Here is a 14,648-nt window from a genome sequence, read left to right on the forward strand (position 1 = left end):
GTTGTGGTGTACCTATGGTGAAAATTACAGGCCTCTCTCATCTTTTTTAAGTGGGAGAACTTGCACAATTGGTGGCTGACTAAATACTTTTTTTGCCCCACTGTATGTATTACACATTATGAATATGCATACTCATTCAAATATTGTACATATGACATGACAAACTTAATTTTTACTATATTGATGACACTTTCATAACGAGGTACATAATATTTATGATGAAAGAAATGTGTAAGAGTATGGTTTTATATTCATAGCAAATTACTATTTTTAGTAATGGGGAAAAAATATCCAAATATTGTAAATGAGAAGTGATTTTTCTAGCAATTTTCCAAGGGAAAGTGTACCCAATGAATGTGATTCTATATGTGGAGGCCACTGTGAAAAAATAAAATGGGGACAGAAATAAAGAAACTGTCTTGGTAGTGTTCTTACTTTGGATCCACTCCATATATTGAGAAAAAGCCCTTGCCTTCTATGGACAAAACTCCATTTATCAGGCCACTTACAGTCAAAGTAAATGAATGCTCTACACTGTGAGTTCATATAGTTTCATTGTGGTCAACAACAAAGAAGAAAACAACAGCTTTATAGAAGATATTTAAGTTGCACAATTCCTACATAGTTTTATTAACAAAAAGCAAGAAGACAGAAGCCCAACAAGAATCAAGAGCAAGCTTCAAATAATTGACAAGAGAGATCAGTCATTGTGTCAAATATTTATTATTTTAAAACGTTTATTGATTAAATTCATGAAGGGAACTGAATAGTACATCTCTTTCTCCAGTGTACAGCAAACCACAGCTGATAAGTGTGTTTCAACCATAGCACACAAGGCATGTCAATACATGCACAATTGTGTGTGCGAATGTGTGTATGTTCTGTATATTGAATATAAAACACACAACTATATTTATATACACATAATGAATAGAAGTCTGGAATTTGATCCCATTTCTCCACTGCTTGGCTTGCATCACCCAGAGCTCAGGTTGTGGCACTGTCATGTTCCCCACCTCAATGGTTGTCTGGTTAGGGTCACATAGAGATTTCCCAAACCCACATCATGGCCACCTCAGCCTACACCAGTTACCCTCAAGCAGAGGGAGAGGTATTCAGGGCCCGATGTGTGTAGGAAAGTGCTACGGTCAAGGTTCTCATTGCTCCATTACTAATGCTCCCCCATAGCAGACCCTCAGGAAGGAAACAGTCTCTCACTGCCAGCCTGCCACTCACTCACAGTCAAGCAGAACACTGGATATTAAGACTTTGGTTAAACAGATAACCAGATAGTCACAAGTCCTAGATAGAAACATGACGAAACCACCAGGCATACACGTGTTAATAGTTCAGAACATTTTGCAAGCTCCTTGATAGCTTATGAATACTAAAATGCATGTCAGATACCTTATACATACCCCTTCAAACAGTGTTAAGTGCTGAACACACACATACACACAAGGCTAACCAGTCAGCTATGGATCAGGATCACTGCACCGACTACAATAAACCTCCCATTTCTTGTCAACACCATCCTCTTGGCACAAACCAAATGCACCCTGCACTGATAGATGTTATAATTAAAATGCACCACAAGTGGTGGAAGCTAAGGGAGTTGAATCCATAGCTGTGAGAGGTGCTGATATGAGGTGTTTGGAGCATGGGAGTAGAGGCCAGAGGCTGGAGAGTGGTTAGAGAGTGGTTCCTGGGCTCTCTCCCTGAGGGCTACCTGGGCCCCTACAGACCCTAACCCCAAATTACTACACCCAGTGGGTCTCTATGGCAACAGTCCAATAAGGGGAGACACAGAGTTTCTAACTATTTCATTCACAACATATTGGCAGTATCATTGTTTTAAAAAAGTGGAAGATTTTTTTCTTCTTTTAAAAACAAACTTAGCGCACAATAAGACTGCAGTGAGTGGTGATGGCAGAGCATTGCGTCCCAGCCAGGGCCATGGGAGTGGTTCACTGCTCTGAAAATCTCTCTAGAAACCGGTCGTTGGCTAGAGATTAAGGGGAAGAGGAGAAAAAGCTTGGCAAAAAAAGAGAACCAAAGATAAGATAGAAGTCACCAGTTCTGTCCATTGGATTAGTTGCTAAAGGTTGCCTATCAATCATCATCCTCATGATATTTTCCCATCAAGTCCAAAAACAAACCAGAAGTTCATAATGGGTTGGGATGAGCCATACAGGTGTCTGAAAAGTCAAAATAAAAAATGTACGAAGGTTGTGAACCCCTTCCCCAGTAAAGATGTTTTACTTAGTCCCCCATTCCAACAACAGACCCCACCCCTCACCCCCAAAAAACAAAGAAAATCATCCCCCAAAAAAGTGAGTCCTCCACTTCGGGTGCACAGTTTCACTTGACTCAATGTCCCGTGTGAAGTGGAATGAGAAGGACAAAATAGATACCGATGTAAGAATATATGCATATAGAAATCTGAGCATTATGGCCATCACTTGTCTGCTTGCAGATCCTTCAAGGAGGATCACTGTTAAATAGTGCTCATCTGCTGAATTCCAAATAAAACTTCTGACTTCTAATAAAATCTGTACATTTATTTTTTTTCTTCATGATTTTTGTCCGAAGGGGACTTTTTTCCCATTGTATATTTATTAAATCTATCTGGTCTTAATTTAGATGCTTGGAGTCCCATCCCGTGTGTGTTCTCTGGAGCAGACGCTGCTGGACTTTGTGAGTGGGTTTGAGTTCGCTAGCAGCACTTTTTCTTTCGTTTACTGTTCTTGGTGAGTTTGACCACGTCATTCTGTTGCTGCTGCTGCTGCTTGGCCTGCACCTCCTTCTTGGCTCTCAGCACTAGCTCTGTGATGCAGTTAAACATCTATGGGGAAAACACAAAAACAACATGGTGAACGCCATCAACTACAGTTAAACTTCTGTGGGGAAATCACAAAACAACACAATATGGTAAACAATCAACTACGTTGTTTTGGATGAGAGATTGTTATATATTTCCTCCAATGAAGCAACAACAACCTCACCTTCAAGCCTGTGTTCCATGAACAATTCTACCCACTGAACTTTCCATTACTAATATTACAGGGTCCCTGGCCAATGACTTACCTCTTCCACATTGATGTTCTCTTTTGCACTCGTCTCAAAGAGGTTGATGCTCATCTGCTCTGCAAACTTCTGTGCGTCAGTCGTCTCCACCACCTTTGAGTTGGGATCGTCGTTCTTGTTTCCCACTAAGGCAGAATAGGAATAGAAAGACCTTTTTAGCGTTCTGCTCAACTGCATGTAGGATCCGTTCAAATCTGTTGCATTTTTTCCAGATTCCTCAGTTTCGTTTTCCGGGTTTCAGATTATTTTACGTTTTTCACTCTCAAAATTACACTTTTTTTAATAGTTAAAACAAAATTGTATGTTCTGTGTTCATGTCGATGCAATAATTGATAGACACCGCACACAGACAGGGGCGTTCCTATTCTGTTGCTTCATTATTTTCATGTCTTATGAGAAATTTGTGCAAATTAATAAATGTTCTAATTAGTTAACAGCATTCAATAAAAGTTAAACGATTTTTTTATATTGTTGAATTCCATTTTGATGTCTGGATTCCGCGATTCCGTCCACTGCAAGGATTTCATACGGCCTTAAGCAAGGGTCCCTGCTGCAAAAACACTGCACTGAGTAAAGGTATTTGAAACAGGTGGACTGGACTCACCTAATATTCGACACACGTCATCACAGTTCTGGTTGATTTCATGTAGCCATCGTTTCACATTGACAAAGGATTCGGCACTTGTGACATCATATACCACTATGACCCCATGTGTTCCTCTGTAGTATCTGGAGACAGAGACAGAAAGAGAGAGCAGTGAGCATGTTGACCTCAAGTCCAATAGGGGGAGCCTAACTTAAGAGAACAGAGTCACACTATTACACAAACACACATTGGCAATTTCAATCAATCCCAACTGATGTTAACAAAGCAAAGAGTATGATTGAAGACAAATGAGCCCAGGACTGCAGAAGCTCACAATTAAGATGCAATGCTTCTTTATGATCCAATAGACTTAGATCTTTTCCAATAAATGGCACAATACAGACAATTTATTTCCTTTTGTCATTCCTATAACAGCCAAAATGAACTGAAAGCGTATAACATATACACTGACTCCACATGCTGCTCAGAGTTCAATAATCCATATTAATTATAGTGTTCCTGAAAGGATGAGAGCAAGAAGGAGTCTCTCTGAGGCAGGGTGGGGCAACGGTCAGCAGGAAGCCAGGGATAATGCTCACCACAGTTTTCCTTTGAAGACGAAAGAGTCCAGTGGACTATGACAAAGACTGATGTACAGGTAATTGCCAAAATAAAGGAAACACTTTTTTATTTAACCGTTATTTTACCAGGTAAGTTGACTGAGAACACATTCTCATTTACAGCAACGACCTGGGGAATAGTTACAGGGGAAAGGAGATGGATGAATGAGCCAATTGTAAGCTGGGGATGATTAGGTGGCCATGATGTTTTGAAGCTTCAAGTTTCTCGGCGTACACATCATACAGACAGTGGGGTGAAGAAGGCACTACAGCGCCTCTTCAACCTCAGGAGTCTAAAGAAATTTGGCTTAACACCTAAAACGCTCAAACTTTTACAGATGCACAATTGAGAGCATCCTGTCGGGCTGTATCACCGCCTGGTACTGCAACTGCATAACTCTCCAGAGGGTGGTGCGGTCTGCCCAACGCATTACCAGGGGCAAACTTCCCGCCCTCCTGGACACCTACAGCACCTCTGATGTCACAGGAAAGCCAAAAAGATCAACCACCCGAGCCACTGCTTGTTCACCCCGCTACCATCCAGAAGGCAAGGTCAGTACAGGTGCATCAAAGCAGGGACCGAGAGACTGACAAACAGCTTATATCTCAAGGCCATCAGACTGCTAAACAGCCATCACCAGCACATCAGAGGCGGCTGCCTATAGGCATAGATTAGGAATCACTGGTCACTTTTAGAAATGGATTACTAGCCACTTTAATAATGTTCCGTATCCAGCATTACTCATCCCATACGTATAAACTGTACTCCACACTATTCTACGGTATCTTAGTCACTTTAAAATTGTATCACCCATTTCATATATACAGTTGAAGTCGGTTAGGACATCTACTTTGTGCATGACACAAGTCATTTCTCCAACAATTGTTTAAAGACAGATTATTTCACTTAGTCACAATTCTAGTGGGTCAGAAGTTTACATACACATCATTGGGTTTACTTGATAGCTACCTACACAAATAGCTAGCTAGAACAAAGTGTTAATAAGATAAATTAATTTAAAAAGACTGTGCCTTTAAACAGCTTGGAAAATTCCAGAAAATGATGTCATGACTTTAGAAGCTTCTGATAGGATAATTGACATAATTTGAGTCAATTGGAGGTGTACCTGTAAGGCCTACCTTCAAACTCAGTGCCTCTTTGCTTGACATCATGGAAAAATCAAAAGAAATCAGCCGAGACCTCAGAAAAAAAATTGCAGACCTCCACAAGTCTGGTTCATCTTTGGGAGCAATTTCCAAACGCCTGAAGGTACCACGTTCATCTGTACAAACAATAGTACGCAAGTATAAACACCATGGGACCACGCAGCCATCATACCGCTCAGGAAGAAGACGCTTTCTGTCTCCTAGAGATGAACGTACTTTGGTGCGAAAAGTGCAAATCAATCCCAGAACAGCAGCAAAGGACCTGGAGGAAACAGGTACAAAAGTATCTATATCCACAGTAAAACGAGTCATAGATCAACATAACCTGAAAGGCAGCTCAGCAAGGAAGAAGCCACTGCTCCAAAACCGACAAAAAAAGCCAGACTACAGTTTGCAACTGCACATGGGGACAAAGATCATACTTTTTAGAGAAATGTCCTCTGGTCTGATGAAAGAAAAATAGAATTGTTTGGCCATAATGACCATTATGTTTGGAGGAAAAAGGGTGAGGCTTGCAAGCCGAAGAACACCATCCCAACCGTGAAGCACGGGGGTGGCAGCATCATGTTGTGGGGGTGGCAGCATCATGTTGTGGGGGTGCTTTGCTGCAGGAGGGACTGGTGCACTTCACAAAATAGATGGCATCATGAGGAAAATGATGTGGATATATTGAAGCAACATCTCAAGACATTAAGTTAAAACTTGGTCGCAAATGGGTCTTCCAAATGGACAATGACCCCAAGCATACTTCCAAAGTTGTGGCAAAATGACTTAAGGACAACAAAGTATTGGAGTGGCCATCACAAAGCCCTGACCTCAATCCTATAGAAAATTTGTGGGCAGAACTGAAAAAGCGTGTGCGAGCAAAAAGGCCTACAAACCTGACTCAGTTACACCAGCTCTGTCCGGAGGAATGGGCCAAAATGCACCCAACTTATTGTGGGAAGCTTGTGGAAGGCTACCCGAAACGTTTGACCCAAGTTAAACAATTTAAAGGCAATGCTACCAAATACTAATTGAGTGTATGTAAACTTCTGACCCACTGGGAATGTGATGAAAGAAATAAAAGCTGAAATAAATAATTCTCTCTTCTATTATTCTGACATTTCACATTCTTAAAATAAAGTGGTGATCCTAACTGAACTAAGACAGGGAATTGTTTATTAAGATTAAATGTCAGGAATTGTGAAAAACTGAGTTTAAATGTATTTGGCTAAAGTGTATGTAAACTTCCGACTTCAACTGTATATGTATATATATATGTATATTCTTAATCCATTCCTTACTTAGATTTAAGTGTATTTGGGGTATACGTTGTGAAACTGAGATATTACTGCACTGTCAGAACTAGCAGCACAAGCATTTCGCTCCATCCGCAATAACATCTGCCAAACACGTGTATGTGACCAATAAAATGTCATTTGATTTTAGTTAATTAAGCAATTAACATCCCATCATGTATAAAAATGCCGAGTTGCCCATTATTTTGGCTACCATGGCTAAAAGGTATCTCAGTGACTTTGAAAGAGGGGTCTGAAAGGAGCACAGGGGGTTTAAAGAGTGTGTGTGTCGTCTCACTCACCAGATCTCAACCCAATTGAACACTTATGGGAGATGCTGGAGTGGTGCCTGAAACAGCATCTTTCACCACCATAAGCAACAAAACACCAGATTAAGCAATTTCTTGTGGGAGAATGGCGTCACATCCCTCCAATAGAATTCCGGACATTTAAAATCTATGCCAAGACGCAATGAAGATGTTCTGGCGGGTCGTGTTGGCCCAGCGTCCTATTAAGACACTTTATGCTGGTGTTTCTTTTATTTTGGCAGTTACCTGTATATAGGCTATACAGAGCTGGAAGTAGAGGACAGCCACAGTATTCATGAACAAACAAAAAAAATGTCTGAATAAGTTTGACTAGGACCCAAAATGAGGGTGCATCCCCAATCTGACTGCACAACACACACAAAAAGCACAATAGGCCTTTCAAAGGGGCGGGTGGTGTGTGTGTTTGTGTGAGATATTGTAATGGCCTGACACACACAGCCCAGGAGTAAGGGGGCAGTCAGCGGGGGTGTTCTGCACAGATGAATGGAGAACCACAACACACAGTGGGCGCTGGAGCCAGACTCCAGACCCCCCCCCCCCCCCCCCCCCCCCCCCCACACACGCACACACACACGCTGCTGTCCATAAAGACAAACATATGGCAGCTACTGGACTGTGACTGACGGAAGGACATATGGCAAAATACACCCTGGGTGGGCTGACCATTTACCTTACGGAGGTGGGGTTTCCCACTCCAGCACGCAGGGCTCTGTGAGCCATCTCTATCCTGAAATTCACATAGACCTAATGAGGCACCATGCCACTCTACTTCTCCACAATTAACAATCAGCGAAAACAACCCAGCAGTAGCAGTCTCCACCTCCCTCCTCACACAGCCAGGTTCCCTCAGCTCAGTAGAAAACACACACTGAATCCATGCTGTAGACTTGTAGAGGTTTTCCCATAGGAAAACCAGCAGCTCTGTTTCTAAGAAGAAATTTACAAATTTCCCAGAGGGCTTGGGAAACATGCACAGGTTCAAATGCCTCTCTTTCTCAACACCTTTGTCAGTTCCTCACTGTCGTTATTGTAAATTGAGTGAATGTCCAAAGCAGCAAGGTTTTTACTATCTCCACTCTGTCATAGTAGCAGGTCATCAAAGCCAAACAGTGTCAAAGTATTGTACCGTCCGGCAAAGTCCAAAAGGAGTGAATGTTTTTTTTTTTATATGCTGTCCTATTCATGACAAACTGAGAGCAGTGTGAGTCAGACAGTTGTTAGGTCATTCTCACTAGCTCACAGACCTTTACCCTACCCTCCTGAGTGACGGCATTCTTGTTCAGGAATGCTAACTGCTCATTACTACACATATTTCTCATGACAGAGAGGAGAAAGGCTGGGCACACTCTCTCAGCCACTCCAGCTTAGGAAGCACTCACTTGAGAGAAAATACCTGCCATAGTAAAAAATAAACAAAAAAACAACATGAATTCAGAGAGGAATGTCTTCCAATTCGGTCATTGTTAGTTATTTGTGCCACAATTTTAAAAAGGCAATGACCCTATTCCACTTGGCAAAAAAAGAAATTATCTGGTAGCCAGAGCAATACCTGCGTCCCAAGAAACCCAGGCTCTACACAAGTAATTATCTGTCAAACATGGAGCCGAAATACACAACGGACAGAAAATGAGAAACTTGGACAATGGAGGCAAGCAAAAGAAAATGTAAAAAAATAAGAAAATAAATTGCATTGGCACTAATTTCTGCAATAGAAATAGAAACAAGGTGAAGTAACTCCATGGGGATGACACCCAAGTGAGAGAGCCATTGAGCTCCAACCTTTACCGTCCTATAATTCGGACTAAAAACCACCTGTTACTAAAATTTGTAATTAAGGTCTGTGGGAAATTCCATCAGATTCCAAAAAGAACATGGAAATGATTCTAGTCTTTGAGAAGTACTTGCTCAAACTATCATAAAAGTTGGCCTCGTAAAAAAATACTGCAGCTCTCCATGTGTTTGTGTGTGCGTGTTAGTCATCCCTGCCTGTACTCACGTGGAGGTGATGGTGCGGAAGCGCTCCTGTCCTGCCGTATCCCAGATCTGCAGCTTCACCTTCTCCCCATTGATCTCCACTGTCCGGATCTTGAAGTCTACTCCAATCGTGGTGATGTAGCTACCTGCAAACAACAACAAAAACAACACAAGTTATGAGACCCAGTGTCTGATTTTGCAAGGCAAATACTCACTGTACGTAGTGTGGGTTGGACAGTTGTTCAAATACAACAGAACAAACAATTTATAACCTGATAGATTTACTCTTACCTGAAAATGTGTTGTCTGCAAACCGCAGGAGGAGACTGCTCTTCCCCACCCCTGAAATGAAGAGAAAATGACAGGTTGAGAGTCAGATTAAAAAGGCTTACAACTCAGTAGATTTGATATCTTACCACCCTTTAATTATGACGTTTAGGCTACACAGAGGTTTTCATGAGTAAGCTAATTTGAAGGAAGATGTAGATTTATCTGACTTCGAGTTATGTTTTGTAAACATATGCTTGCCACCAGAGTCATCATATTTTCATAGCTCTGTTTTTCTCTGACCATGAAAGAGCCAGGAGGAATAACAGAGGACGATAACCGTTCGCTGCCTGCACCCGCACGCCCGACTAGCATCACCACCCTGGATGGTTACGACCAAGAATATGTGGACATCTATAAGTACCTAGGTGTCTGGCTAGACTGCAAACTCTCCTTCCAGACTCATATCAAACATCTCCAATCTAAAATCAAATCTAGAGTCGGCTTTCTATTCCGCAACAAAGCCTCCTTCACTCACGCCGCCAAACTTACCCTAGTAAAACTGACTATCCTACCGATCCTCGACTTCGGCGATGTCATCTACAAAATAGCTTCCAATACTCTACTCAGCAAACTGGATGCAGTTTATCACAGTGCCATCCGTTTTGTTACTAAAGCACCTTATACCACCCACCACTGCGACCTGTATGCTCTAGTCGGCTGGTCCTCGCTACATATTCGTCGCCAGACCCACTGGCTCCAGGTCATCTACAAGTCCATGTAAAGTAAAGCTCCGCCTTATCTCAGTTCACTGGTCACCATGGCAACAACCATCCGTAGCACGCGCTCCAGCAGGTGTATCTCATTGACCATCCCTAAAGCCAACACCTCATTTGGCCGCCGTTCCTTCCAGTTCTCTGCTGCCTGTGACTGGAACGAATTGCAAAAATTGCTGAAGTTGGAGACTTATCTCCCTCACCAACTTTAAACATCTGCCATCTGAGCAGCTAACCGATCGCTGCTGCTGTACATAGTCCATCGGTAAATAGCCCACCCAATTTACCTACCTCATCCCCATACTGTTTGTATTTATTTACTTTGCTGCTCTTTTGCACACCAGTATCTCTACCTGTACATGACCATTTGATAATTTATCACTCCAGTGTTAATCTGCTAAATTGTAATTATTTGCCTACCTCCTCATGCCTTTTGCACACAATGTATATACATACGGTAGACTCTTTCTTTTTTCTACTGTGTTATTGACTTGTTTATTGTTTACTCCATGTGTAACTTTGTGTTGTTGTCTGTTCACACTGCTATGCTTTATCTTGGCCAGGTCGCAGTTGTAAATGAGAACTTGTTCTCAACTAGCCTACCTGGTTAAATAAAGTTTAAATAAAATAAAATAAAAAAACACCTAAAACTAGGCTGGTGTGTTCCTGACCTCTGTGGTATATCGTATAGATACACTATATATACACAAACGTTTGTGGACATCCCTTCAAATGAGTGACTTTTTCAGCCACACCCGTTGCTGACAGGTGTATAAAATCAAGCACACCGCCATGCAAACTCCATATTCAAACATTGACAGTCGAATGGCTTTACTGAAGAGCTCAGTTACTTTCAAAGTGGCACCGTCATAGGATGCCACCTCCCCAACAAGTCAGTTCATCAAATTTCGGCCCTGCGAGAGCTGCCCTGGTCAACAGTGAATGCATATAACCGTAAATATCTAGGAGCAACAATGGCTCAGCCGCGAAGTGGTAGGCCACACAAGCTCACAGAACGGGACCGACGGGCACTAAAGCACGTAGCGAATATTGTTTTATATTGTCTGTCCTCAGTGTGCAACAGGAGCTTCATGAAATGGATTTCCATGGCTGAGCAGTCGCACACAAGCCTAAGATCACTATGCGCAATACCAAGCATCGGCTGGAGTGGTGTAAAGCTCCCCGCCATTGGACTCTGGAGCAGTGGAAATGCGTTCTCTGGAGTGATGATTCACGCTTCACCATCTGGCAGTCTGACGGAAGAATCTGGGTTTGGCGGATGACAGGTGACCGCTACCCGCCTGAGTGCCAACTGTAAAGTTCGGTGGAGGAGAAATAATCGTGAGGGGCTGTTTTTCCATGATTCGGGCTAGGCCCCTTAGTTCCAGTGAAGGGAAATCTTAATGCTACAGCATACAATGACATACTAGACAATTCTGTGCTTCCAACTTTGTGGCAACAGTTTGGGGAAGGCCCTTTCCTGTTTCAGCATGACAATGCCCACGTGCACAAAGCGAGGTCCATACAGAAAAAGTTTGTCGAGATCGGTGTGGAAGAACTTGACTGGCCTGGTCAGAGCCCTGACCTCAACTCCATCAAACACCTTTGGGATGAATTGAACGCCGATGGCAAGCCAGACCTAATCACCCAACATCAGTGCTCGACCTCACTAATGCTCAAGGATGAATGGAAGTAATTCCCTGCAGCAATGTTCCAACGTCTAGTGGAAAGCCTTCCCAGAAGAGTGGAGGCTGTTACAGCAGCAAAGGGGGGGACCAACTCAATATTAATGCCCATGATATCTGAATGAGATGTTTGACAAGAAGGTGTCCACATACTTTTGGTCATGTAGTGTATATTAGCACAGTCAGTCAGCCAGGCCTTGACAGCATGCACTCAGACAAATACATGCCATCTAGTCCATGTCTATGTATAAAAGACAGTGACAGCTGAACTCTGCATAACCTTTAGTAGGTTTAAGATCACAATAATATAGAGGTGATGGTTTGCAACAAATTATGCTGGTATAGTTCATAACATCCCATGTTGCAAATTACTTGGTACACCAATCAGATGACACTTTCAGTGAATTCACTAAGAGGCAAAGACAGGCAGCTAGCCAACTGTCAGATGAGGAGTTGGCCAAAATGTCAGAGCTTAACTGTGAGTCCAAGCAGAGGTACTACCAGCTCAGATCAGTTGTTAGCTAAAGGTAATGTGATCATGCCTAGCTGCGGTTGATTGGTCCTGAGTTAAAAGCCCATCAGAAAACAAATCCCTCTGATCATTCACTGAGTCTTGTTCACTTTCACCAGACAGCATTACTTGCAGCTACAAGAAACAGATAGTGTTCTTTCTGTGGGTAACAATACTTACATCTGTCAGGCCACTAACAACCACATCACCATATCATTGCTACCTTTTAATCAGGCTCTGTCATAAGCCAGTGAAATCCATCTTTGTTTTGAGTGATGGACTGGACAGTCCAGTAGTCAGTCTTGTTAACAGTGAATGATATCAATGACTGGGTGAGTAAAGGGTAAACCTGTAGAATCTCTGGTACCTGGCAGGTCCATTACCCATCTCTGGTCTAACTGGTAAAACAGTCGTCAGTGATACCTGTAGGACTATTATCGGTCTGTGAAGGAGTACCTAGCTGTCATATGTGGTCAAGATATAGTCCCATAATGTGTATAGGATGATAAGCAAAAGCACAAGTTACAAAATACAGTATGTCATTCAAAATCATCAATACTGTATTTAAACTAGTTAACAAATGTGAGGCACAGTAGCCTGGGTGACAGTTGGTTTCTGCTTTGTTGTTGTCATGCAAAACTTGACCTCTGTCAGTCCAAATAATAGTTTTCATTGACCAATTAACTGCAGAGGGACCATGAGGTCCAGAAAGGGACCCTTGATCTGAGCTCCTAAACCCTATACGTGTCAGATCGATCTCAGCAACAATTGCATGTGTAAGTGTGACAGGGTAGGGGACAGGACTTGCATTTAGCATTGGTTTACATTTTCTTTGAATCTCATAACAGTGGTGCTAATACTGGTACCAGACTGCAGCTGAGGGGACACAGGCCCCTGTGTGTCTGTGGTACTGCTTTCTTTCCCACTATTGTGATCAGCTAGCTGACAGGGTAGTGCCAGGACCGGGAGTGTCAATGGATCTTTCCCAACAAAGGGATTGTGATTGTGGAGTTGTCAATGTGGATTTATGTTTTCACCTGAATGCAACCATCTTTAAAAAAAAATATGAGTAGGAGGTAGAAAAACAACACGTGGTAGTATTGTTCTTAGCTAATATACCTCATATTCACTGGACTTCTGGCATTTAGTTGGATCATGATATTATGAATGTTTCATTACTGCATCATGTGTCTACTAGGCCCTAACCAGGGAGCATCTAGAAATCATTCAAGCCAAGGTTATTGTAAACAACTCTGCACTTCACATTTTAATATGCAATTACAAACATAACTACTACTGAAAATATATATATATTCTACTACGACACTGACAAGCCACCTAGCTAGTTGACACAGCAGGATAACGGTTGGTTAACAACTTCAATGGAGCCGCTAGCTACTGGGATAAAATAAAAACACTCGCCAGTAAGTGTGTAACGTTAGCTGACTAACGTTAGCTTACTAGCGAACTGTAGTGTAGCTCTAACTAGTAATCTAATAGCACTTTGCTAGCTTTACGAAGTAATGTAAACATTTAGTTACAATGTACACACTTGGAACACCATAATACTTGGGCAGTCAAGTATCCCGCATAAATAACATTCTTAGAATGGATGGAATTCGTCCCAGTATAGACGCTAATACACTATCGTGCAGCGAGCGATATCCGGCCTGATCGGCTGACAGCCTGCGATACACAACCTCCGCCCTAGTCACCGCTCTTTCCCATTGCTCGAAAATATTGGATGTGGACTTTTAAAATGAAGACGTCAACTTAAAACTGAGTCCAAAATCACGTTATGAACCTCGACCTACATTTCTGCGACTCGTCGTGTAAAAACCTCGAAAGGCCCATTTCCCGTCACACATCCCCGGTATCCGCTTACCACTGTCACCGATGATGAGCAGCTTGAAGAGGTAATCGTAGTCCCTGGCCATGCCGGTAGTTGGTGGGTCACCCCGCCTTTTGCTGTTACTTTGGTCTTCCTCTCGACTTGCTGTCTGTACCCTTGGCTTGTAATTCACCAACCCTACCCCCGATATGAATGAGTGTGCCCAATTGCTAGCCCCCGATCCGGCGGTGTCAGCAATCCTCTCCCTCTGCTGCAAATAGCCGGAAACTCTGCTTCCTTCTCTGGTAGTTACTGCACAGTGTTGTGCACCCAACCCTACGCGAACCATGCTCACTGCGCAGACGCACGACAAAGTGGGACCATTAATCCATTTGGGCCCATTGATTCTAGCCACCATGCAGGGAGCCGTTGAAAGTTTGCACCTTTCCATTTGTTCGTAAATAATTATACACCTTTGACCTAGACAGACTGCATTCGGAGCAACACAATTGCTAAAACGCACCACATCCAGTCT

At 42.6% G+C, this 14,648-nt stretch overlaps 1 protein-coding gene across 1 annotated transcript; it reads right to left on the reverse strand.

The window, feature by feature from the left end:
• Positions 1-431: 431 nt before the first annotated feature.
• On the reverse strand, positions 432-14,467 carry LOC139410816 (ras-related protein Rab-35-like). Its single transcript, XM_071156351.1, has 6 exons — positions 14,168-14,467; positions 9,335-9,385; positions 9,066-9,189; positions 3,692-3,816; positions 3,088-3,212; positions 432-2,845 (listed from the first exon to the last, which is right to left on the reverse strand). Exons 1-6 carry the CDS (start codon positions 14,460-14,462, stop codon positions 2,717-2,719), a joined length of 849 nt encoding a protein of 282 aa, XP_071012452.1. The 5' UTR covers positions 14,463-14,467; the 3' UTR covers positions 432-2,716.
• Between the last annotated feature and the right edge of the window lie 181 nt (positions 14,468-14,648).

This window comes from Oncorhynchus clarkii, chromosome 6, assembly GCF_045791955.1.
Source record: "Oncorhynchus clarkii lewisi isolate Uvic-CL-2024 chromosome 6, UVic_Ocla_1.0, whole genome shotgun sequence".
Taxonomy (NCBI): domain Eukaryota; kingdom Metazoa; phylum Chordata; class Actinopteri; order Salmoniformes; family Salmonidae; genus Oncorhynchus; species Oncorhynchus clarkii.